Below are 25,630 nucleotides of genomic sequence, written 5' to 3'. Positions count from 1 at the left end.
AAAGGTACAAAATATTTATATCTGAGCCAACGAAGTTTTCCTTGGCTTTTCAACCTGAGTTGATTAAACCCGTGTTCGTGGACTTTGCTCTTTTCCTTCTCCTTCCCAGTCTGGCTTCTCACCTGTCCCTCCCCTCATCTCCCATCTCATTAGACTGAAGAGAAGAATCAGACATAATCTGTACAAAGAGGACATTGGCAGATGCCACGATTTGTTAACGCATCTCTGAAAATCAACTGGAAAAGTAACACTGGAAGAGGAAGGCAAATTTGTGCATTTCACTTTTATTTTCCAGGGTCCATCAGTGTTGCAAAGCTCCATGGCAGGATGGGAGATGCACTATTTCATGGGCTGTGAAACATTTGGAAAGGGTATCGAAGTCCTGGTGTAAAGACAATTTCAAATTACATATCCTCCCAATCCCATTTCCCGTTTACCTTTTTTTGAAAAATAGCATTAATTTAGAAAAGTTCTTTTCCTAATCAATCACGTAGAAAACCATTTTGCCTAGACATTCATCCTTTTTCTTTATACCTACCCCAGAAACCACTGGGTTTAGTGAAAAGGTCATAAAATGATTTCATTCCATTATTTCCAGAAGCTTATACTGAATTTACGGTTTTGACAGTGCAATTGTCTGTCCCTGAGCCTGTGGTCTCCTGTGCTAAAGAGCAGAAGGAAAATTCTTATCTTAGCTAAAAAAGTAAACAATAGTGAGCAATAGCAGAGGGGAAGGAAAATGTTTGGGGTTGATAAACGATAGCTTGATTCAGTTAGGACTGTGGCACTGAGTTATTAAAACAGCTTCAACTGGATAACATTTGGCCCTGAATCTTGTGGTGAGGTTAAGACTACCCTATGGGAAAAGCAAAATACTCTTCCACTTACTCTAGTTTTGGAAAATGTCATAGAAAACACATTTAAAGTCCATTAAACACGATTGAAGTTGACAAGATTTTTTTCTGGTGAAAGGCTGGATAAAAGCAAGCACGAAAATACTTTCCATCAGTTCAGACAATCTCAGGTAGTGGCTGAATTTAATACAAGTTAAATTAATCAAAACAGAGACAAAAATAATGACCCTCTTGGGAGCAAAAGTAGCTTCTTAATGAAAGAAATGGAGTTAAGAAGTTATAATAGAATATTGGCTGAGGTGCCCTTTGGAAATTATGAATTTGCAAAATCCTCTTTGGTTGTTATTAGTTGGAGTCAATATCACCCAATCTGGCCCTGGAGATGTGACAGGAAGGAAGGTTCATGGTGGAAGATCCGATTCTTGCTTGCTCTCCGAAGGAAGGCTGCCTGCGAGCAGCAAGAATCAGAGGCTGGCTGGGGCTGAGTAAACTTAGGGGTGGTTTTCTCACAGTTTTTGTTCATGCTTGGTGAGTGTTGGCTTCTTTTCTCTACAGTTTTTGGACATTGGGCCCTTGGGAGCAGTAATCCTCCAGCCAGGCTTTCTGAGAAGGTTTGCATCCAAGTAAAACACACATTTTCTGAGCCAATTTGATAGACAATTGGCCTGAGCAGAGCTCTTCTTCTACCAATAGATAGAAATGAAGCTGAGAGTATTACAATACCCAGGGCAGGATTAAAGGTGAGGCAGAGGGACGAAGAGGTAGATGATGTTGCTTAAAAAGGGGGCTTGGGAGGCGTGAGGATGGGAAACTGCCTTGGAGGGAGCTGACAGGCAGGTCGAGGTTCTATCATTCTGAGCTCACCACCAATCATTTAAGGATTTAGGAGTTACGGCAAAATACCATGTATGGCCCCTGAGAATTCAGCCCTTGTCTATTTCTTCTTTTCTGGATTCCCAGCACATAGAATACACTGTAATAGGCTCTCAAGATGGGGCTTTGTTGAATGTTGGAAAGAGCACAGGTTGTGGGTGCCCCTGCCTCACCATTTATAAGAGAGACCCTGTGTCCATTAGTTAATTTTGCAAAAATTCACTTCTTCTCTTCCGTAAAATAGAATGATCACCGCTACCCAATAGTACTGTTTTAAGAAATAAACACAAAGTAGGTAAGATGCCTATCACAGTCTCTCAATAAACATTGATGATTTTCATGATTATAAATTAAGTAAATGGAGAATAATAATAATAATCCATCTGTACTAGGTGCTAGGCACTGTCCTAAGTAGTTAGAGGGAGAGATTATTGTCTTTATATAATAGGTAGAAAATGGAGTTTGAGAAAGTGGAGTTCTAGAGGGAAGAGAACATGGGGCCTGCTGAAAAGAGACTCTGGATATTCTTTGGCTGCCAGAGCTGAGCCCAAGGAGGGGAGGCCGATGACTGAACTCTCTCTGACGGGATCTAGGCTGCCTTTTTGTCTCAGCCAGTGAGGCTTCTCAGACCTCAGGGCTATGAAGAGTGAGAATCCAATGAGCTGCCTGAAGCTGGTGCTAACCAAGAATTTATGGAAGATTTTATTGCTATTTCCAACTGAGAACTTTTCTTCAATCATTTATGGAAAACATAAAAGCCAGTGGGAATCAAATAGGATAAAACAAGGTCAGAACCACTCTTCCAGATGCTGAGCACAGCTGGTTTTTGCTTAAGCAGCAGGAACAAGAAAAGAGGGTATTCATTGGCTATTTGGGTCAGAAACAGCACCTTAAAATATCTCCTACATAATTCATCATGGCCCAAATAGAATGTGAGGTCAAATTGTAGACCCTAAATATTTTCATCCCTCCTCCTCCTCCTCTTCCTCCTCCTCCTCCTCTCTTTCTTCCCTTTTCTCTTTCTTCTTATTTCATGGGATTGGTATGAAAAGTAGAAAGGATTCTATTCCCTATTCCATAAAGGAAAAACAAATCTCTCTCTAGGGTGGTAGATTCAGCAATTCCAGCAACAAAATGGAATGTATGAGGGCTTCCTTACAGGCCAAAATACAGATTGCTCTTTCCTCAGACAGCGGAGGCTTTGCCCTGGGAACAAAGAGAAAAGTGGGAGCAATCCTAATTTTAATATTCATAACTCATGTGCAAGTTAAAAAAAAATAGGTTAATGGCTGTCTTTTGAGCTTACATTGCCCCTTTCACTCTAAGGGTTTTGAAGGGGCTTGAGGAGAGCCAGCTAGCCAGATCACCCCTTCCCCTGAGCACCCTCCCAGGGAACTCAGCAGAAGAAAGCCAGAAGCAGAACTTAGGCTATCTGCAATCCACAGGCAACTGCAGAAAAAGCTACTGGTAGGGTTATTATCAGATTGGCACAGATACACGTTTGGTGTTCTCATATGCTGGTCCTAACACAAATCCACGGATCCTTTCAGGGCTGTACCCTGGAATGACCCAAACAGAAAGACTGGAGACCGCCGAAGGCCACACTAAAGCGTGTGCTGGTGGTGACGCTCACTGAACATGGTACCAGGCACTGGCCCTGGACACGAAGTCCTGCTGGCAGAGGCCAGGTCCTTGCCTCCTGAAAGGAGGTGAAAAAACCCAAGTTTGTACTCTCTGCATTGTGTCTAAGGGTCTAGAAGAGATTCCAGTGAGACAGAAGAAGGATTTTTTAAGATGCAAACATTTGCTTTAAAAGTGGGGAAGAAAGGCTGGAATTTAAAATGCTCTTGAGTCTGCTCATGGGAAAGAGTTTCAGGAGTGACACTGAGCAGAAATGAAGGCTTGTAGGGGAGGTCAAAGACTATTAGAGACTTCCCCCTGGTCTTTTTTGGGAATTGTAATGAGCTATGGAAAAAGAGATGCCAGAGAAGAAAAAGCAAGAGGGGAGAATTCTGAGATGGAAAGGTAGAAGCGTCTTCTGATGAGTTGAGTGCTGAAGTTCCGATTAGCACCAGGAAGGCAGGGAGGCAACTAGGAAGTGAATTTCCTCAGGACCTTTTGAGGCTCTATTGCGACGGGTCTGGGTGAGGTTTGGGAATCCACATATTGAACATTCACTCCTGTGATCATGACTTGGGTACTCTGCAGACCACATCTTGAGAAACACTACAGCAGGATAGCTGGGGAGAGAAGGTGCAGACGCAGGAGTCACAGTAGGGATCCTAGCAGGTGCCCAGAACGAGTGGAGGAAGAGACAGGGAGAGAACAGCTGCCGAGGTGGGAGGTTTGTGCGCACGCAGGAGCAGCTGAAGAGTCCCAGGGTGACACAGGACAGTGTGGAATGCTGGGAGGCTGGGATGTGGAATGCATGAGAAAGTTGCTTCGGGACTCCTTGCTCCCCCTGGGTGCAGATCATTTAATGGTCTGCAAATGATTTAACATCTCCCCAGTTAGCGTTCCCAGGGTAAATTGTCTCCATTCCCACCACAGAGGAGCTGTGCTGTCCAACTGCTAACAGGCAGGGAGCCACTGCACAGGGGTGCTCTGGCCAGAATGTTGCTGGAAGTGACACTGTAGCAATTACTGCTTAAGAACTAACTTGTAATTATTAATTATGATTCTAACAACAATTGAGGTCATGCATAATTCTTTCTGTGGGCTGCTTTTTGCCTGCAGAGCCCATTTCTCAAACATCTCATTAGTCTTATAATAGTGTTTTTTCCATTTATTTTTCTTCCAAAGTCAGTTAAATGTAAAAAAAAGGTCTATGGTGAGAAAAATATTTATTTTTAGCCAAGAGGTGGCAATGCTCAACTTTTTCTTCTTGATGCTGGGCTTATTATGTCGCTTTCTCTTCTTAAATATTCAGATCTATTTCCAAACTGAATGGATATTTGGCTTATTCAAGTATCAGTAGTTAAACAAACATATATGCATAGGAACTTACAACATCATACATTTTAGTGCTAGAATTGAATTTCTTGATTTTCACCATGCATAGAGTTCAGAAATACTATCATGGTTTTAAAAAAGAAAAAGTCTAACATGTTACCTCTAGGAGAAAATGAAGCCCTGATCCAAGAGATTGTGCTTTTATTTAACAGTTTAATCTTTACACACAAACAAAATCACCTGAGTAGAAACTGGTTCCTTAAAAATGAAAATAGTTAATATTGTAATAAATGCTCTTAAAACATTCCTGCTCATCACATCGGATCTTTTCCTGATAGCTCATTTAGCCTTCCCTAACATAGCACTGGGGCTCTAAGTTACACTGCCGCTCTCAACCGCTGTGCCGAAATTGCTGCTGCAAGCATAGAGCCCTCCACTGCTGCTGCAGATTGGGCAGGGGACAAAGTGGGGAGAAGGCATTTGCATTAAAAAATGCTAGCTGTCTATTCCCATTAGAAAAAACACTCGGTGTTTTAGTGCAAATTATTTTAAAAGGGCAGATAACTTATGGATGCAGAAAGGGTAATCCACAAAGATGTATGCTATTTTGTTCGGTTGATGTCCTCCGGGCGAAAACATCAAGGATAACAAGTATACTAAATACAAACAGACACAATCATATAATATGACAACCACGATTAAAATACCCCTTTCAAGGGTCCCCTGCACTTAGGAGAGAAACTGCCTTGTTAGTCTCAAGACCCATCATTTCCTATGATTCACAGGAAGCTTGAAACAATGATCTCTTCTTTTTTGACTGTATTCTTAAAAGGTTGTGAAATTCTGGGGCTTTAATCAGACGAGCCTAGAATCACAGCACTGGGTCAGAGAGGGGATTAGCTTTAAGGGTTAGGAGCTCAGGCGCTGGAGCTGGACAAATCTGATTTTGAATCCCAGCTTCGACACTTATATACTATTTTCTCTGAAGTCTAGGGGTCTTCATCTGCAAATGGGAAATTGAGATTGTCGAGAGGATTAAACACAATAAAAACAAAACCAGAAACACAGGTGTAAAGTGCTTAGGGTAGTGTCTGGCTTAGAAAAATAGAGAGAGAGAGAGAACATGGTTCTTTTTTGTTTGGTTCGGTCATTTTTAAGAAAGTGGGTATGCATTGAATATTCTAATTTTCCAGGGAAGACTTGATAAATGACATGTATTTATTTTGTTTCCACCACTAGATATTTGGATTTTATTTTTAACATATTATTTTTGTTTTAAGATAAACCCAGATGCATTTGGTAGATGAAGAATGATGACAGATTTTTAATATATTCTTTGGTGGATTCAAATGATATATGTATATTATATAAAAAGTTTTCTAAGGTAACTCTTTTTAACTCCTTTATTTCTTACCATATTTTATGTCTCATGTTACATGTCATTGTCTACCTGGTAAAAAATCATATTTTTCAATTATCATACTCTCTGGAGTCAATAGGTCTAAATTCTGGAAATCAAGTTTACCAGGGTTAAAGGGTTATCAAAAAAGCCTTCTCTGGCTACTTACTCAGATATAGTACATTTCTTAACACTCTGTTTAGGTTGCCTTATTTTTCTTCTTAGCCTAGTATATTTATGTGTTTATTGTCAGTCTCTGCTTACTAGAATATAAGCTCCATGAGGGCAGGGACTTTGCATGTGTTTGTTCCCTATGGTTTTTATATTTCTTAGAATAGTGCTTGGAACTATAGATGTTCAAAAGTCTTAGTTAAACATACGCATATGTAGAAATTAGGTCTTGGACATTCTGAATCTTCTTCGGTATCATTTCCCCCCTCTTAACTCAGGACTTTATACCCCCCAAAACAATTCCTGAGAAAAACAACTTGTCTCCATCCAGCCACCTCCATTTGTATTCATCTGAATGAAGTGCATGCTATCTCCACCACCTGGCCTGAAGGGGAGCTGCTCTCTGGCTCTGCTCCCAGATTCAGCCTGTTTAGGAGACACAGTGGGTGTGCATGTGGCTTGGACCAAAGGCAATAGGAGCCAAGGGGAATGCACAGTAAAGAGACTCCCTGGCTTACAAGGCATAAATAATTCTCACAGGAAAAGGGCCCTGTGGTCTTGGGTGAGGAGTGGAGAATGTTGGCAGAAGAATTTAAGGAATGATCAGTGCTTTACAGTTATTTGAAGTTTTTTTCTTTTTATTATCAAGGGAGGATAATAAATAGATACGTAAGTACATATATAATAGAAAAGCATAAAAAATACTTTCCATTTCTTAAAAAGATTTACTTAATCATTTCTCTTGGAGAAAGAACTGTCCTATAGACATGGACAGAAGATATGGATTGTGGGTGAGAGAGTTCACTGCTTTGAGGGCGAGATGGGGGAAGAAGAGAGAAGGAAACCCCAGAGAGGTGGCTGGAGCTAGGAGAGGGAGGCTCAGGGAGGCCACAGTGTAATTATGGCAGCTAGCCTTCCAGATGGCCCCAGTGATCCCATCTCTTGGTGTCCACACCCTGTACTCACGCAAAGTAACCCTCCCCCATGTTGTCCCAGGGTTGGTTTGTGTGACCAAGTAGCATATCTGGCAGTAGGGATGGTGTGTCACTTTAAAGATTAGGTTGTACGGAAGTACGTCTTCTGCCTTGGACTGGCTCATACTCATGTTCTCCCTCTCTCTCTTTCTCCATTTCTATCTCTATCTCTCCCATGTGCCAAGGAGCTGAAGACTTCAGACAACAGCCAGTAAGGAATTGAGTCATGCCTGTGAACCTGAGTGAGCTTGAAAGCAGATCCATCAGTGCCAGGCCAGTCTTGAAATGACTGTGACTCCAGCAGACATCTCTGCAAACTCAAGAGAGTTTCTGAGCCAGAACCACCCAGCGAAGCTGTTCCAGCATCTTCAGATAAGAAATGTCTGCTCTTTTACTTTGTGTTTGGGGTACTTTTTTACATAGCAACATCTGACCAATATAGCAGCAGAGAAGCCAAGCAGCACACACTATGTCCAGTGATGGCCTCTGTTTGACAAAGGATCTGAGTAGAAAATAGACTTTGATCCGTAGTCCAACCAGGCTGATAAAACAAAATATTATAGACTGGGTGGCTTGAAACAACAGAAATTCTTTTCTTACAGTTCTGGAGGCTGGGAAGTCCAAGATCAAGGCCCTGACAGATTTGATATGTGGAGAAGGCCTGCTTTATGGTTCACAGATGGAGCTATCTCTCTGTGTCCTCACTTGGTGGAAGGGGTGAGGCACATCCTTCAGGTTTCTTGTATAAGGGCTCTGCCTTCATGACCTAACCACCCTACAAAGTCTCTACTTACTACTACCAGAACCTTGTGGGTTAGCATTTCAGTATATGAATTTGGGGGGATATCAATAGATCTACACCTATCTCCACACTCTGGGACACACATTGTGCTTTTGGGCAGTACAGAGGTGAGGAGAGGGAGGGTCAAGCACTTTGAAGGGGCTCTGAGCTCTCCTCTGAGATGATTTAGATGGGCCCCTTTTGAGTTGAGGATAGTCTGTTGAGACAGGCACAATTGCCAAAAAGTCTGGCTAAATTTGGCAACGTGTCACAGTGGAAGGTGGCGTTTCAGTTAGGAGCCCCCATAGTTAGGGACTCAGTTGGCTGCTATAACTGAACAGGCCAGAGATGTGTGGGCCTCATATGTGGTGGGATCCAGGAGCTCTGCGATGTCCCTCTTCAAAGTCAGCCTCACCACAAACCTGGCTTTGAACACAATCACGAGACACTGCCAGCTGCCTAAGGAGGCTGTATGTAAGGAAGGCAGCCTTCTTGTTCACATCAGACAGACATGGACAACTCTTCTCTCCCAACCATCCAACAGAAGTCACAAACTTCCCATCAGCTTGATGAGCTGCGGTCATTTGCTTAACTGTGAACTTGTGTTCTTGTCAATCAAGCTGCTTCCCTATCCCACTGGGCAAAGGGATTGGAATCCTGGAAGCAGGATAATAATGGTAGGCAGAACTGAGATCCAGAGAGGTTAAATGTCTTGTCCAAGGCTAAAGAGTGAGCAAGGGTTAGAACAAGCTCTCCACGCAAAGTCTGTCTGTCTCCTTGCTTGTTTCCTCATGCCACATGGCTGACACCTGATAAATACTCAGAAACTAAACATATCATTACCTCTCATGTACCTGGCACTGTGCTTTTTCTATGTAAACTCATTCATTTTACATCCTGGACCTTTGCCATGGGTATTATTATTTCCACTTTGCTGATGAAGAAACTAAGCCTCGTGGACATGCAGTCATTTCAAGGGAAGCTGGCAGAGGCTGACAGCTTCCTCTGACAGGCAGCTGGGTGGGATTCTCTGTGTATCACTTGTGGGGCCCTTCCACAAGACACTGAGCTGTGGGGTGTGGGTGTGAGGTATGCAGGGAAATGGCAGGGACAACATGCAGGTTGGAATTTTCAAGTATTTGGAAAATATTTGAAAGCCATCCCTCAGCTCAGAGCATTTCTCTGTGCTGATCATTTTCCCTGTAAGCTTTGACCACTACTGTCTGTATGTGTGCGGGGAGAAGTGAGGGAGATCTACTAAGTCAGATGATCTTCGGAAGGCCTGGCTTTCTGGACACCATACAGACACACAGAAACACATACTCAAACACACAGACACACAGACACACAGACCAACACACATGCACCCAGATAAACATAGAGACACACACAGATATGCAGGCAGACACATACATGGACCCAAATAGAGAGACACACAAGCAGATGCACAGACACACACACAGACACAGACAGATGTACCCAGACACATACACAGATTATCATACATGCACACATACGCACATGCTGTCCTGGTTCCTCACTCACCTCCATCTCCGGTTTCTTCTCTCCTGCTTAGAAAGAACAGCCCTGCAGCTTGCTCCCTGCCCTCTGCTCCAGAACAAGCACCCCATCCTTCTGAATGTTTTCCAAGCATTTTACCATTAGTGATAATGAGACACAGTCCAGAAAGTTCTTGTTTCACAGAGATGGTGTCCGGAAAGCTAGGCCTTCTGAAGGTCATCTGACTTAGTAGATCTCCCCCACTTCTCCCCACAGGGAGAGCTGGCTTCTGATGGGGCTGAGCAATAAGAAGATAAGGCTGTGCCTGGAAGGCTGTGTAGGAAGCTCTCGAGCCACTTGGAGACTGGCTAGAACCCTCTGGACAGGGCTTGCTTTATTCCTTCCCTCTTTTCCTTCTTACCTCGTGTCACCATTAGGGCCTCTCCAGGCTCCCATCAGCTCTGGGGTTAAGTGAGGGGAGTGCCAGTTGGTGAGAAGATCCTTGAGGATTGGACATTGCAATTATGGGATGAGAAGATGGAGCAAGTCCACAGCTGGGCAGGAAAGAGATTTCTTAAGAGCCAGTTCTGCATTTCTCATTTATATTTTATATTTATATTTTATATCTAGAGGATGCTTAGATTGAAGAACATCCTCATTCTAGGTTGATGTCCACATGTCAAATCATCATACACCACCTTTTAACACTCAGATTTTGCTGTGGGTGTATATGCTGGTGTGAACTGTGCCTAAGCTCACCTCTTCTTCATCTGCAGCCAATCTCATGAGTTGTCCTCTTATCATTTATTTATTTATTTTTTTTCAGTTTATATATGTTTTTTTTATTGTTAAATCATAGCTGTGTACATTAGTGCAATCGCCTGTACCCATTCTAAGATGCACCATAGATGTGGCCCCACCCATTACCCTCCCTCACCAAAACAGCCCCCCTCCCTTCCCCTTCCTTGGCCCTTTCCCCATAGTCTTGTGCTATAGTTGGGTTATAGTCTTCATGTGAAAGCTATAATTTAGCTTCATGGTAGGGCTGAGTACATTGGATACTTTTTCTTCCATTCCTGAGATACTTTACTAAGAAGAATATGTTCCAGCTCCATCCATGTAAACATGAAAGAGGTAAAGTCTCCATCTTTCTTTAAGGCTGCATAGTATTCCATGGTATACATGTACCACAATTTGCTAGTCCATTCGTGGGTTGATGGGCACTTGGGCTTCTTCCATGACTTAGCAATTATGAATTGGGCTGCAATAAACATTCTGGTACGGATGTCTTTGTTATATTGTGATTTTTGGTCTTCTGGGTATAAACCTAGTAGAGGAATTATAGGATTGAATGGCAGGTCTATTTTTAGGTCTCTAAGTATTCTCCAAACATCCTTCCAGAAAGAACGTATTAGTGTGCATTCCCACCAGCAGTGTAGAAGTGTGCCCTTTCCTCCACATCCACGCCAACATTTCTGGTTTTGGGATTTTGTTATGTGGGCTACTCTTACTGGGGTTAGGTGATATCTCAGAGTAGTTTTGATTTGCATTTCTCTGATGATGAAGGATGATGAGCTTTTTTTCATGTGTTTGTAGATTTTGCGTTGGTCTTCTTTTTTTTTTTTTTTTTTTTTTTTTTTCAGGATCTTCTAACTTTATTAGCAGCTACTGAGCTATGAGATACAAACCAGAACCATTAAAGAAAAGTTGCTCGAAACAGGTATGTACAGATAGACTACACAGAAGTGAAGCCATCCCCGTGAGGGAGCATGTGAGCTACAATAGTGAGAGTCTCATCCATTCAGGAAAGCAGGGAACTATAGCCATGTGGGCACCAAACATTTATCTCAGATCAGTTTTAATGATTCTATTAGTTATAAAGTTTTCAAATGAAAATGGGTACCCATCTTTTCCTGTAGGCTTTCCAGCTCACTACCCAAGAGTCTTGAGTACTTCTATTAAGGCAGCTGGAAGCCCACGTAGGCTTGAATGGCAGCTTGTGCCCAGTATGTGGCCTGTCCTCCCTCTGCCAGCGATGCAATCCAACAGAACATGCCATGTGGGAAACAAAAATTGCTATGGTGCTGCCCTCTTGTAAAAGGGAAACACAGTACTCAAAATAAAACAAAGGCCACAGAGGGCTCCCTGAGAATCCAGCAGAACTAGGCGAGGCCTTCAACTTTCCAAACAAACTTTGCAACTGGATCCAGGTGGAACAGTGCCCCGCAGCAAGGAGTGTAGATACCAGCAAGAGGGCCCAGCTACCAGGAACTGTCAGAACAATGGCTTCCTATGATTCTCTCACCTCCACCCCCTGGACAGAGGGGCTTGTCTCTATATCTGGAACCTTAATACGAGACCAAGAGGCTCATGGGGCCCTCTCTGGTGGCTCTCCCCACAATGTGCTCATCTTCCACTCCTGTGGAGAGGCTGAGAGAGAACCTGGGATCCCTCTGACAAGAAATGGACAAGCACAGCTGCCAGGAGCCAGCTGTTCCAGCCACAGAGTCTCCAGCTATTAGTCTCTTAGGATCAATAGAGAACTGGAAAGCAGCAGAATCTGGAGAAGTAGGAAGAGAGCCCAGAGGAAGTGTGCTCAGTGATGGTTAATACATGAAACGGAATTTCATGGAGATTCTTTGTTACATGGAGAATCTGCTCAGTCTCAACTCCCAGGACTTGGAAATTGCCTAGATTAAGGAGGCCTATGTTTTCTTTTTCAGTTCTTCAAACCTCCGGGAAAGATCATCAAAGTCAATGTCTTCGGATGCTGAGGTGCTGGCACCAGCAGATGCGGTGGGTAGTGTGTCTGGCACAGATGGCAACTCTGGTAGTACGAAGTTGTCGTAGTTATCCACAGGCCGGGAAGGGAGCTTTGCAGGGGCTTCTGGTTTGGGTCCAGGACCGACAATCTGTGCAGAAGAGACATTCTCATCAGCATTAATGTCATCAACAGATTCATACGATGGGGGAGTTGCTGGTATCTGAGGTGGATGAATATTGGGAAAGGCCTGATAAGTCCCCACTGGCAATCCATTGAAATCCGATGGTCCCTTTGGCAGTGGATATGAGAAAGGTGTATTTGGAGAGGGCATGGGCATGGGCACTGTTCCATCAGGTCCACCCACTGGTGCTGTGAACCCGCCCCCTCCTCCGCTTCTTCCAGGGCCACCTTTCTTCACATCATCTGTGAATCCAACATCAATAAGATCTGTCTCTATACCAGGAGGAGCTTCTGCCATGACCACAGAGTCAGGCTCATAGGGTACATTGTAATTCTTGGCAATTTCAATTAGGTATCTCTCCACCAGGATTTTGGGAGGGGCCTCCACACTCAGTTTGTGCATTAGCCTGTCGTTCACAGTTCCAATCTGATTGGTCCTGCACAACTTGCCATATTCCTTGCTATACTTGGCACAGAGCTGATCGGCAACTATTTTCAATTCAGCCACTTCTGACTGGAGTCTAGGAGCAGCCCAGATCAACGTAGACACAGATTCAGCCAGGCCAGAATCTAGCTCCTTCATAGACTGGATGAGGCCAAACCGAGCCAGCAGCAGGTCACAGTACAGCTCCAGGATCTCCATGGCTTCCACAAGGTAGTCTTCCCGGATGATGTGCTCCACACGGATCCGAGCTCTCTCATCTTTCCCAGCGGCCAGATAGTCAGCAATCTCCTTCCTGGCTTTCTGGGCCAGTTCCGTTTTTTTTTTCTCCAGTAGTTTAAGACGATTTATGACTAATCTTAAATTGACTCGTAAGCGCTCAGCTTTAAATCCAGAGCCCAGCATGTTGTGCTATTCCTCCTGACCGAATCCAGGAGTGAAAACAGCAGACACCACCCTCAGAACCACAGATCAGCATCCTGCGTTGGTCTTCTTTAGAGAAGTTTCTCTTTAAGTCCCTTGCTCACCCTGAAATGGGGTCACGTGTTCTTTTCTTGCTAATAAATTTGAGTTCTCTGTGGATTCTGGTTATTAGACCTTTATTGGAGGTATAACGTGCAAATATTTTCTCCCATTCTGAGGGCTGTCTGCTTGCTTTACTCACTATGTTCTTGGCTGTGCAGAAGCTTTTTAGTTTGATCAGGTCCCAGTAGTGTATTTTTGATACTGCTTCAATTGCCTGGGGGAGTCCTCCTCATAAAATATTCACCCAGGCCGATTCCTTCAAGAGTTTTCCCTGCACTTTCTTCAAGTATTTTTATAGTTTCATGTCTTAAGTTTAAATCTTTTATCCAGTGAGAGTCTATCTTAGTTAATGGTGAAAGGTGTAGGTCCAGTTTCAATCTTCTACAGGTTGCCAGCCAGTTTACCCAGCACCATTTGTTAAATAGGAAATCTTTTCCCCACTGAATGTTTTTAATTGGCTTGTCAAAGATCAGATAATGGTAAGTAGCTGGATCCATCTCTTGGTTCTCTATTCTGTTCCAGACATCTACTTCTCTGCTTTTGTGCCAGTACCATGCTGTTTTGATCACAATGGATTTATAGTACAGTCTCAGGTCTGGTAGCATGATTCCTCCTGCTTTGTTTTTATTGCTCAGTAATGTTTTGGCTATTCGAGGTTTTTTCTGATTCCATATAAAATGAAGTATTATTTTTTCAAGATCTTTAAAGTATGACAATGGAGCTTTAATAGGAATTGCATTAAAATTATATATTGCTTTGAGCAGTATGGACATTTTAACAATGTTGATTCTTCCCAGCCATGAGCACGGTATGTATTTCCATCTGTTAACATCTTCAGCTATTTCTTTTCTTAGAGTTTCATAGTTCTCTTTGTAGAGATCTTTCACGTCCTTTGTTAGGTATACTCCCAAATATTTCATCTTCTTTGGCACTACTGTGAAAGGAATAGAGTCCTTGACTGTTTGTTTGGCTTGGTTATTGTTGGTACATATAAAGGCTACAGATTTGTGGGTGTTGATTTTGTAGCCTGAGACATTGCTATATTCCTTGATCACTTCTAAAAGTTTTGTAGTAGAATCCCTAGTGTTTTCCAGATATACGATCATGTCATCTGCAAAGAGTAAAAGTTTGATCTCTTCTGACCCTATGTGGATACCCTTGATCTCCTTTTCTTCCCTAATTGCAATGGCTAAAACTTCCATTACAATGTTAAAGAGCAATGGAGACAATGGGCAACCTTGCCTGGTTCCTGATCTAAGTGGAAATGATTTCAATTTAACTCCATTCAATACGATATTGGCTGTGGGTTTGCTGTAGATGGCCTCTATTAGTTTAAGAAATGTCCCTTCTATACCAATTTTCTTAAGTGCTCTGATCATGAAGGGATGCTGGATATTATCAAAAGCTTTTTCTGCGTCAATTGAAAGAATCATATGGTCTTTATTTTTAAGTTTGTTTATGTGTTTAATTACATTTATAGATTTACGTATATTGAACAAGCCTTGAGACCCTGGGATAAATCCCACTTGGTCATGGCGTATAATTTTTTTGATGTGTTGTTGGATTCTGTTTGTTAGGATCTTATTGAGTATTTTAGCATCTATATTCATTAGTGATATTGGTCTATAATTTTCTTTTCTTGTTGGGTTTTCCCCTAGTTTAGGGATCAAGGTGATGTTTGCTACGTAGAATGTGCTGGGTAATATTCCTTCTTTTTCTATATTTTGGAAGAGGTTTGGTAGTATAGGTACTAGTTTTTCTTTAAAGGTTTGGTAGAATTCTGACGTAAAGCCATCTGGTCCTGGGCTTTTCTTTTTAGGGAGATTTTGTATAGTTGATGCTATTTCAGAACTTGATATAGGCCTGTTCAACATTTCCTCTTGGTTCTGGCTAAGTCTTGGTAGGTGGCACGCTTCCAGGTATTGGTTGATTTCTTGCAGATTTTCATATTTGTGAGAGTAGAGTTTCTTGTAGTATTCATTAAGGATTTTTTGAATTTCTGAGGGGTCTGTTGTTATTTCATCATTACCATTTCTGATTGATGAAATTAGAGATTTTACTCTTTTTTTCCTGGTTAGGTTGGCCAAAGTTTTATCTATTTTATTGATCTTTTCAAAACACCCAGCTTTTGGATTTATTGATCTGTTGTATAATTCTTTTGTTTTGAATTTCATTTAATTCTGCTCTGATTTTGGTTATTTCTTTTCTTCTGCTGCATTTGAGATTGGAGTGTTCTTCTTTCTCCAGTTGCTTGAGATGTTCCATTAAGTTATTGACTTCCTCTCTTTCCATTTTCTTGAGGAAGGCTTGCAGTGCTATAAATTTCCCTCTTAGGAGTGCCTTTGCAGTACCCCAGAGGTTCTGGTAATTCGTGTCTTGATTGTCGTTTTGTTCCAAAAATATGGTGATTTCCTTCTTAATCTCATCTATAACCCACGTATCCTTCAGCATAAGGTTGTTTAGCTTCCATGTTTTTGTATGGGTATGCAGGTTCCTGTTGTTATTTAGTTCAACTTTTATTTCATGATGGTCTGAGCAGATGCAAGGAATAATTTCTATTTTTTTAAATTTGCTGAGGTTAGATTTGTGGCCTAGGATGTGGTCGATTTTGGAGTATGTTCCATGGGCTGATGAGAAGAATGTGTATTCAGTTTTTTTGGGATGAAATGTTCTGTAGATGTCTGTTAATTCCAGATGTTGAATGGTTGAGTTTAAATCTAAAATTTCTTTGCTTAGCTTCTTTTTGGAGGATCTATCCAGGACTGCTAAAGGGGTGTTAAAATCTCCAACTACTATGGAAGTGGAGGAAATTGAGTTGCTCATGTCTGTTAGAGTTTCTCTTATAAATTGAGGTGCGTTGTGGTTGGGTGCATAAATATTAATAATTGAGATCTCATCATATTGAGTATTACCTTTAACAAATATGAAGTGTCCATCCTTATCCTTAATTATTTTGGTTGGTTTAAAGCCTATTGTGTCCGTGAACAGGAGTGCAATGCCTGCTTTTTTCTGCTTTCCATTTGCCTGGAATAATAGATGACCATCCCTTCACCTTGAGTCTATATCTGTCTTTTAATGTAAGATGCGATTCTTGGATGCAGCAGATACCTGGCTTGAGTTTTTGTATCCAGTCCGCCAACCTATGCCTCTTTAGAGGACAATTTAAACCATTCACATTAATTGAGAGTATTGATAAGCCTTTTGAGAGACCGGTGGACATTTTTAATCCTTTTGCGACTGTGGAAGTTGGAATTTGATCAAAAATTGTTTGGGTGGGTTTACTTTTGTGGTGAAGAATTACGCTGGTCTTTATGGAGGATAGGTCTAAGAATGTCCTGGAGAGCTGGTTTAGTTGTGGCAAATTTCTTCAACATGTGAATGTTGTTGAAGTGTTTAATTTCTCCGTCATAAATGAAGCTCAGTTTAGCTGGGTACAGGATCCTGGGTTGAAAGTTATTTTGTTTTAGGAGATTAAAAGTCGATGACCATCCTCTTCTAGCTTGAAAGGTTTCAGCAGAGAGATCTGCAGTTATTCTGATATTCTTCCCCTTGTAGGTAATGGTTTTCTTTCATCTAGCAGCTTTCAGAATTTTCTCCTTCATATTAACTTTAGTGAAATTGATTATGATGTGTCTGGGGGATGTCTTATTTGGGTTGAGTCATGCTGGAGTTCTGAAACTGTCTGCTATCTGAATTTCAGAATCTCTTGGCATGTCTGGAAAGTTCTCCTTCATAATCTCATGGAGAAGAGTCTCTGTGCCTTGTGAAGCCACTTCATCACTTTCGGGGATCTCTATAAGACGAATATTGGTTTTCTTCAAATTATCCGAGAGCTCTCTGAGAGAGTGGTCTGTTTTTGCTCTCCATTTTTCTTCTTCTTTGAGGGTTTGGGAGCATTTGAAAGCTTTGTCTTCAAGGTCAGAAATCCTTTCTTCTGCTTGCTCTATTCTGTTACTGAGGGATTCTACTGTGTTTCTCAGATCTTTGGGGGATGCAACTTCTTGTCTCAATGTGTCGAAATCTTTGGTCATTTGGTCTTTGAATCGGTTGAATTCTTGAGATAACTTTTGGAATTCTAATCCGATCTTATTTGCTATCCAGATCCTGAATTCAATTTCTGACATCTCAGCTATTTGTTTGTGCATGGGGTCTTATGCTGTTTCTGCCCCATTGATCCTTGGGGGAGTTGATCTACTCTGATTATTCATATTGCCAGAGTTTTTCTGTTGATTTCACCTCATGATTATTTTTCATCGTTGCCTCTGGCTGTCCTCAGAGTTGGGGAGGTATCTCTCCAAGATTAGACCCCAGCGGGATCACTCTATTGTTGCTGGATCTTTGTAGGGAGTGACCCTGTGTAGTTCCTCTAGGGCTGCTCTAGCTAGGGAGTTCTGGTTGTGGAAGCAGGTCTGGTTTGTGACACACCTGGATCCAGCAACAGGGCTGGGGGTGGTGCGCATGGTTCTGGGAGTGCCAGGCACCCAGTGACTTTGGCACAGAGAGCCCAAGGCTCCAGCATTCTCTGGCCAGGAGCTGGGCTCCGTGCAGAGGCAGAGAGGGCTCCAGAGGGCACGCAGCTACCAGAGTCCCTGTCCAGATGAATGGGCTAGTATGGAAGCTGGGAGGACACAGGAGGGAGGACGCAGGGTTGCGCGGCTCCCGCAGTTCCTGGTCAGGGAATGTGGAGGCCCGGTGGGTGCGGGTCACCAGTCAGGGGTTGCTGCACAGCTCTTATGGAGGTCTGGGCGGTGCCAAGCCCAGGAGTTTTAGGTTGCTATTCGCTGTGACATCATGGCACTCTACCCAGGGCAACAGCCCAAGGCTCCAGTGTGCCAAACTGTCTCACTCTGCCCCTAAGGATTAAGGCTGTAAGGCAGCTCAGCCCCCACCTTTAGGCTGCTCAGTCAGTAGGTTACTTTGATCTGCCCATTCCTTGCTCTGAGACCCTGAGGGTGGAGCTTGCCGGGGCAGTTCTTTCGCAATGGCTTCCTGCGCCCAGCTCAGTGGCTCAGTCTGGGACCCCAGGCAATGCCCAAAGTTCTCCACACTCCTGCTCAAGCTCTCCCCAAGGCAGTTCAACTGAGTGCCAAGTCCAAGAACACCGAAACAGTTCACAGGTAAGGCCTTTCCGGTTTGCAGTCTCACTGCTGCTTGTACTTACGGTTGCCGGCATGATTAGGTCAATCGAACACACGCAACCACTTGCCAGTTTTCCACTGTTTTTGTCCTCCTCTTGTTGTCCAGAAGTCCCTTGCTGGCTCCCTGTATCCTCAAAGGGATGATTATAGGCAGATCCCACCGGCCAGAGATGCCTGGAGTCTTGTCTCCCCAGACTCGCTGTTCCCAGTTGCAGGGAAGCTGTTACTCGGCTGCCATCTTTAATCTCCCCCTCCATCCTCTTATCATTTTGTCTCGTGCCCACTGTGGAGTAGAAAGGGAACAAAGGCCCTGGAAGCAGAAGTTGCTGTCATGTTCAGTTCAGTTTCCACAGCTGTAAAACTAACATAATGATATGGCGCCTGGTTGTGTTGGAGGTTAAAGAGGGTGATGTATATAAAAGAAGTATGGAAAATGGAAATCCTCGCCCCCTTCGAGGTGTCATTACAAACACAGAATAGTGGGAGAGTAACCAGTAGGCCACAGGAAAGGAGGGGTAGCTAGAAGCCACACATATACACACCATTTTGGGGTACATTTTGGGTAGTTCCTCTTTTCCCTTTGCATTTCGACCCAGTGCATGGATCTCCCATATAGGCATAAAAAGGCCACAGATCACAGTACTTTTGTCAGGTGGTGGAAACAAAATTAGCACTGGCCACCTTGACTCCGGGGTTCAAATTGAGAGAAAAAGTCTTCTCATCAGAGGCGAGTCCTAGAGGGTGGAATGGTGTCATCATCCAGCTGGAATTGCAACATGGAGAGGATGACAGCACCCTGCTGGTGGGCGGCTGGAGGACAGACTGGCTTCAACATAAAGCCCTCACTTCCAGGCCCCAGGAACCCAGGGAAGGTGAGTCACAAACTAATTGTAGGGGGAAAGGGAACAAACAGTGGGTGTGAATCATCCCCTCGCCAGCTCATTGGAACAACTCGTCCCTCCCCTTCAAATCTGCTCTCTTCCTGTGGCCAGGATGTGGGGGTCCCCTATGCTGCCTTTGAAACTATGATATTTTCTTGGGCTAGTCTCACTGGCTGTAGTTGCTTCCATTGCTGCTGCTACCTTGCTTCTCAACACAGACCTTTCAAGAGGTCAGATTTTGCTGTGGGTGGACACGTTGACTTTCTGCTCCTAGCACAGCCAACCAGGGCACAAGAGCCCAGCAAACAGCCCCTATTGCCACAGAGATGGGGGATGGGTATTTTTCCACCAAATATATCTTTCTTTATTGAACTCCTCAAAGTGTAGTCTCACTCTTTTTGCATTAAAAAACAAAAAAAGAAGAAAAGAAAAAAGCAACTATTCCCTTTCTTGGTGAATATATTTTAGCTGAATCAGAGGACGGACAATAAACAGAGCTATAGAGAGTTACACCCTAAAGAGTTCAATTGTCTTGATCTTCAGTGTATGTTCCAGGATACAAACAAGAATGTCTCCTTCTTCCTGGAATCCATGCTGGGAGTTTCCCAGGAATTAGGTGGCAGCCTTGCCCCTGGATCTTGTTTATGTGCTGGATCCCAGACTCCTAGGCTCCATCTCCAGCCCCCAGCGGTGCAGTTACCATTCCTCCCAGCATATGCGGTGTTCTCATGCAGGAAGGAGTCCCTGCTTTTGTGCATAAGAGTTGGGCAAAGACAGAATTTTAGAGCTAGAAGGAATCTAATTTTTCTCCCTTACTTTATACAGAACTAGAGAGGTCAAGTAATTTGTCTGTAAGTTCACATCTAGTTAGGGGCAGAGCTAGAATCAATTCTTGGTCTCCTGGCGTCTGAGTCAAACTTCTTCCCAATGGAAGGTTCACTTTTTCCTCCAGAGGGATTCCCCACATGGTAATTATCACCTCAGGGAGCTGATACAGGGGTTCAGAGAATACATGTGTGATCAGCAAAACGTGGGGCAGTTTTCAAGCAACTAAAAATAGGTTGGAAGAGAAGTATATCTATGTCTGCAAAATTGGATTTATTGGAGGAAGGGTAATTTGTATCTGTAATACCGATTCAAGATTAATCTAATATAAACAAGAAATGGAGAATTAACTCTTCCACTTTATTCTTGAAAATATGCATAATTGTTTCCTCTTTCTTGATAATGGATAAGATTTTTTTGTTTGTTTCTGAAAGCTCCTGTATTTTCAAGATGAAAGTTGAAATTGCTTGATGTTGACTTCCTCAACTATTTTTTATTTAGTCCATTAACTGATAATCATTTATGTATTTTTTTTCTTTTAAATTATACTTATCTGTCATGCATCTTTTCTGGTCTTGGGATAACTAGACTCACCAAATCAATCCCAAGAGGGAGCCCTGTTATACTCCACAAGAGAGCAAGTTTTTCTAAGATCCAGGACTGTATATAATACATCTTTGAGTCATCATTATCCTTCTCAGTATAAACTGCTATTTTTTGTATTAAGGATTGTGGAAACCCAAACATTCCCCAAGTTTTACAGAGATACTATCATTAGATCCTATTTGCATCAGTGAGATCATTTTATTCTGGAGACTAAGTCTTTGATCACTCAGCATGTGGGCCGGAGGTAGTATTTCATCTGATGAAGCAAGTGAACACTTTGCAGGTGTCCATGCAGGAGCAATGACCTCAGATATGAGGGAACCAGAAACCAAATTGGGCCACATCCTGTACTGTTATGAACACTCTAGCTTCCTGAGAAGTGCTGCTGCTATTTCTCATCTGTGCTCAGAGATATCCCAGGTATTGTGTTGACTGACTAGGTATGGGAAGATTTGGAAGCCAGGCTTGGTCTGAAGAGTCTGTGAGAGAAAGTGACAGAAAGATCTTGGCCAAGCATTACTAGGTCCCCTTTATCCCTCCTGTCTTTTCTGGGTGGCTGTTTCCTCGTGGATCCTGAATGCTGGAGCACAGTGACTAACCAAAAATTTAGTCCCCCTACTTGGTCCTCCTAGGCGTGGACATGCCATCCCCTAGAACTGCCTCCCCTCTCCTCAGGTAGATGTTGCCATCTTCTGCTTCTGCGACCTCTTATAGGACAGTCTCTGAAGATTACGGAGTACTAGCCAAGGCAGGGATGTCATGGTTATTGGCAGCTCTGAAGGAGTTGAGAAAATGTGAAACAAAGAACGAGGTGGCTCTCCTTTCCTGGATCAATTCAAAGGCAGTTCAGTATTGTGAAATAGTTGAGTACAACTTGGGAACTGGGGGAACAGTAGGTTCAAATGCCAGATGTACCACTTACTCACTGTGTGACCTTGGACAAGTTTCAAAACCTCTCTAAACCCAGTTTCCTTATCTGAACAATGGGGAAAATAATAATGCATATATCATAGTCTTGTCATAAGAAATAACTGATAAAGAAAGCCAAGTGCTTGTCTCAGTGAACATTTATTATTATTATAGCTAAGCTTTGTGATATAGGATATCACCCAGTTCAACCTCCCTCATTTTTTCAGATGAACAAGCTGAGCCTCAGAGATGTGATGTTTTGTTCAATTGCCATACAGCTGTAAACAGTGATAGTTAAGATTAGCTCTTTGGCTTCCTGAAACTCAGCTCTATATCATACTCATAGTGAAACACGGAATGCGAGTCAACCTTGAAAAAAATTTATGTAAAAACAAATGTGTAGTTTTGAAGCATTTCTGGCATAGTCTAGTTTTCTATTTGTTGTCTATAGTTTTGGATGGTGTGCTCTATAATACAAGACTATGCAAGTGTGTGCTTAATAATGGCTAACTGAAGGATGCTAAAATTACAGACGATAATTGAAGTTAATCTTATGTACAAGGCATTGTTTTCTCTAAGATGGACATAGTTATGGACAGCAAGTCTCAACAGCTGATATTTTTATTTATTTTTACCCTAAATGTGCTGCTGTTCCAAGAACAGGGAGATTTAAAAAGCCAGTGGAGGGAAAGTCAAAATATACCCGCTTGCTTGGATGACAGGATTAATTTAGAAGATGTGACAGCAGATGGTCTCGTGGGATTTGTGGTCATCAGGAAGGCGGATCAAGTGCATCAGTTGGATACCATATTGTTTACTGCTTGGAATAAAATCCCCTCTCCTCCAGCTCTTAAACACAGATTCATACCAATTACTCAGGTCCAAAGTTTACTTCCGATTCCCGCCTTAACAGACAAGTGCACAGCCTATCAAGTTTTATTGCAGTCAATACATCTCCCTTCCAGAAGTAACTGGTCATAGTCATTTCCAACACAAAGCTCCTTGGGTCACCCTTTCTTCTTTTTATAGTCTGTTTCCAGACACTCGGTGACCCGTAAAGTTAACTTATAACCAAGTCACAGCCATGACCAGAGCTGTTGTTCTTGTGTCCACCCCTAAAGTTGCTTTTTCCCAGGACGTGCACGCTCAGAGGCAATGAATCATGCTGTCTGTCCTTTGTGAGGACACTTCTTTTGGTCCTGGATCCTTAACCCAGGCTGTTTGCTTTAAACATTCTCCAAACCCTGGGGTTTTCTTGGATTTCGTAGTTTGCTCTCATGAATGCACATGCTGCATTTAATGTCCAGCAGAATCCCGTGATAATGAAGAGGTGGCTGCTGCTTGGTGAGCTGGGGTCAGGGCATGCTGTGGGCTCACACCACCTGTGCAAACACCACAATGATTCAGTTGCTGTTTCTAGTTTGATGTCCTGGTGGTGTCATTTACAACCTAATTTGTCTTCTCACCCTTCTCTCTCTCTCTAAATAGAGCAAATGTATATATTAAAGAGAGGGTGATGGAGTGACTCAGCCTGTAGAATTTGAGAGTTATTTAATTTAAAGAAATTCATTAGGGTATTGGCTCCAGAGATGTTCATGTGCATGCTTATAATCACTAAGTCACCCAACCTCCTCATTTTCTAGATTTGGATAGGTTAGTCAATTTCCTTGATAAAGTCAACTAGTTGAAGAACTAGTTTTTAAAAAGCAGCACCAGGGTGAGAACTAGTGTCTTCTCATCCCCAATATGGTGTTTTTCTCATTACACCACACTAGGCTCCATCAAAATCTAATTTTGTTCTGTAGCAGAGAGACTGGTTTTAAAAACAGGGAGGGAGTAATAAAATATATTTTGGATTTAGCTGGTGACTACTATCTCCCACAACATAATTAATAAATGAAGAAAGAAAACAGGAGTTAAATCTCATTATAGAAACATGATACTAGAAAACTTCGATTTATAGAATTTTAGAAATTCTGGCACAGTGAGTTTCAAACTGTGGTCATTGGAAACCTAGGATTCTGTATAGGTGCCTCAAGGCCTTTTAAAATTAGGGGAAGATAGTATATAGGACTCAAAGCCTTCTTTTCCTTCAAGGCCATTAAAGCATGCTGTCTTTGTTTTCTATGTTGTGGTCTTATGTAGGATGTTCTTTTAACACCAATTTGCAAATTGTAAATCAAGTTCAAACCCCTGGATTTACAGATGAGAAAACAGAGGCCTTAAATATAGAATTTGTGGAGTTGTCAGGTAAGGAGCTTTATTCCGTTCTAGGGATGAAGAAACCAAGATACCAAGATTCAGATTTCAAAGATTTCAAAGAAAGTTGAGGATTTTGTCAAATAGCAGAGCCAGGGCTGGAACCAGGTGTACAATTTTTTATTCTCAGCCCATGACTTTTCCCATCACATTATTTAATAATATTAAATACATGGGTGATTCTATCGCTCCATGATCAAAGAAGTCTCAAAAAGAATGAAAGGAGTTTGAGGGAGCCGATTAAGAGAAACAGTCACATAGTGTGGTGGAGGAGACTGCAGAAACAGGGTGCTCCCCATTCTGACGGCTTTTCTCCAGGAGTCCATTTCATTCTGCAAATTCCTGGCTGCAATGAAACATCCCAGTACGTAAGCAGAGGCCTGGCACCTTAGTTGGCGTTCGTTATTAGTGTGGATGCAGACTAAATGCATATCCTCACAATCTTTTTAAAAGCCTGTCCTGGTCAGGAACTCAAGAGTATAGCACTTAAAAATCAAACGCTAGTATTAAGTTTGCAGGAACATAATCATTAAGTATGGTAGATTTATTTCAACACATGCTGGGCATACGAGGTCTGAAAATATGACTGATTTGGAGTGGACCACCGTCTCTGAGCTGCCTTGGCAAATCCTCAGGCCTATGACCTGTTTCCCGCTGTCAGCTGGTACACTGATCCCTGTTCCCTGACAGAAGGGAGTGGACATCTTTCACGTCATTCTCTAAAGCCACCGGGACAAATGTTTGATTGCCTTCTGGGGTAGACTGACCTTGAATGAGCTTAAATACAAACAAAACCAGGGTTCATAAAGTTCTTATTTTAACTGAAGGTGGTTTGAATTTGTGGTAGGTTATCAAAAAACACTGCACAGTATCTTTCCTTAGGGAACTTTAAGAATAGGATGGCTAGACCCTGCAGGTTGAGACATTCTTGTCTCTCTTAACACCCTACCCACAGTATCACCGCTTTCCAAATTCCTTGATGCCAGGCAATGGATTAGATACCCTTCTGAGGCCATCTGCTCCTGGATTTGGTTCAGAAGAAGAAAACACCAGGTGAACTGCCAGGCAGAAGCCAGAGGAGAGAAAGCTGCCCTACACACAGGATGAAACGCGCGCCCAGCCCATGAAACCAGAGGAGGAGGACTCTAAGGAAACCACGATTGCCCCAGGTCCTGATTTGCCCACGTCCTGCAGTATAGCTCTGGCAGTTTGTGGTGTGGTCTGCTCTGCGTTCAGGGGTGGGCTGCTTTATGTCAACATGGTGGGATTACTGTAAAAGTCATTATTTGCACTTTTAGATGTGGCTTTTCCATTTAAAATAATTAAAACCAACTAAGCTGGCTGTTTCTTTCTGACCCAATTTCTAGCTTGCCTCTGCTTTCGCGTCTTCGGGCCAATCTCGGGTTCCGGGAGGCACTAAGGATGGTGCCTTTCTCCCTTACCCGCCATAGGCAGGGCAGAGGCCAGCGGGCTTCATTCTTCTTTTTGTCTTAATTCCCTTGTGCCGATCCGAGGCACTCCCTGGCCCTGGCAATGCCACAAGTGGCTGGCGCAAGGAGAAAGCAAGCTCCCAGCTCCGGGCGTCACTCCCCGCTCG

The 25,630-nt window shown here is 42.8% G+C and overlaps 1 protein-coding gene across 2 annotated transcripts; it reads right to left on the bottom strand.

Annotated features, from left to right (window-relative positions):
• Positions 1 to 11,143: 11,143 nt before the first annotated feature.
• Positions 11,144 to 13,364, bottom strand: LOC128593969 (IST1 homolog). 2 transcript variants are annotated; one of them, XM_053602419.1, is made up of 2 exons: positions 12,459 to 13,364; positions 11,144 to 12,416 (listed from the first exon to the last, which is right to left on the bottom strand). In XM_053602419.1, the coding sequence occupies exons 1-2, from the start codon at positions 13,293 to 13,295 to the stop codon at positions 12,210 to 12,212; spliced, it is 1,044 nt and encodes a 347-aa protein (XP_053458394.1). In that variant the 5' UTR covers positions 13,296 to 13,364; the 3' UTR covers positions 11,144 to 12,209. The 2 variants fall into 2 exon arrangements, with proteins under 2 accessions (XP_053458394.1, XP_053458393.1); XM_053602418.1 differs by having other exon boundaries at positions 11,144 to 13,364.
• Positions 13,365 to 25,630: the final 12,266 nt, after the last annotated feature.

The sequence above is a fragment of the Nycticebus coucang genome, chromosome 9 (genome assembly GCF_027406575.1).
Source record: "Nycticebus coucang isolate mNycCou1 chromosome 9, mNycCou1.pri, whole genome shotgun sequence".
Taxonomy (NCBI): domain Eukaryota; kingdom Metazoa; phylum Chordata; class Mammalia; order Primates; family Lorisidae; genus Nycticebus; species Nycticebus coucang.
The sequence above is the reverse complement of the archived record's forward strand: the minus strand, read 5'-3'. Positions and strand labels throughout refer to the sequence as shown.

Bases quoted from the DNA above. Each gene is read 5' to 3' on its own strand.
- LOC128593969 (XM_053602418.1), bottom strand. From the start codon at position 13,295: ATGCTGGGCTCTGGATTTAAAGCTGAGCGCTTACGAGTCAATTTAAGA.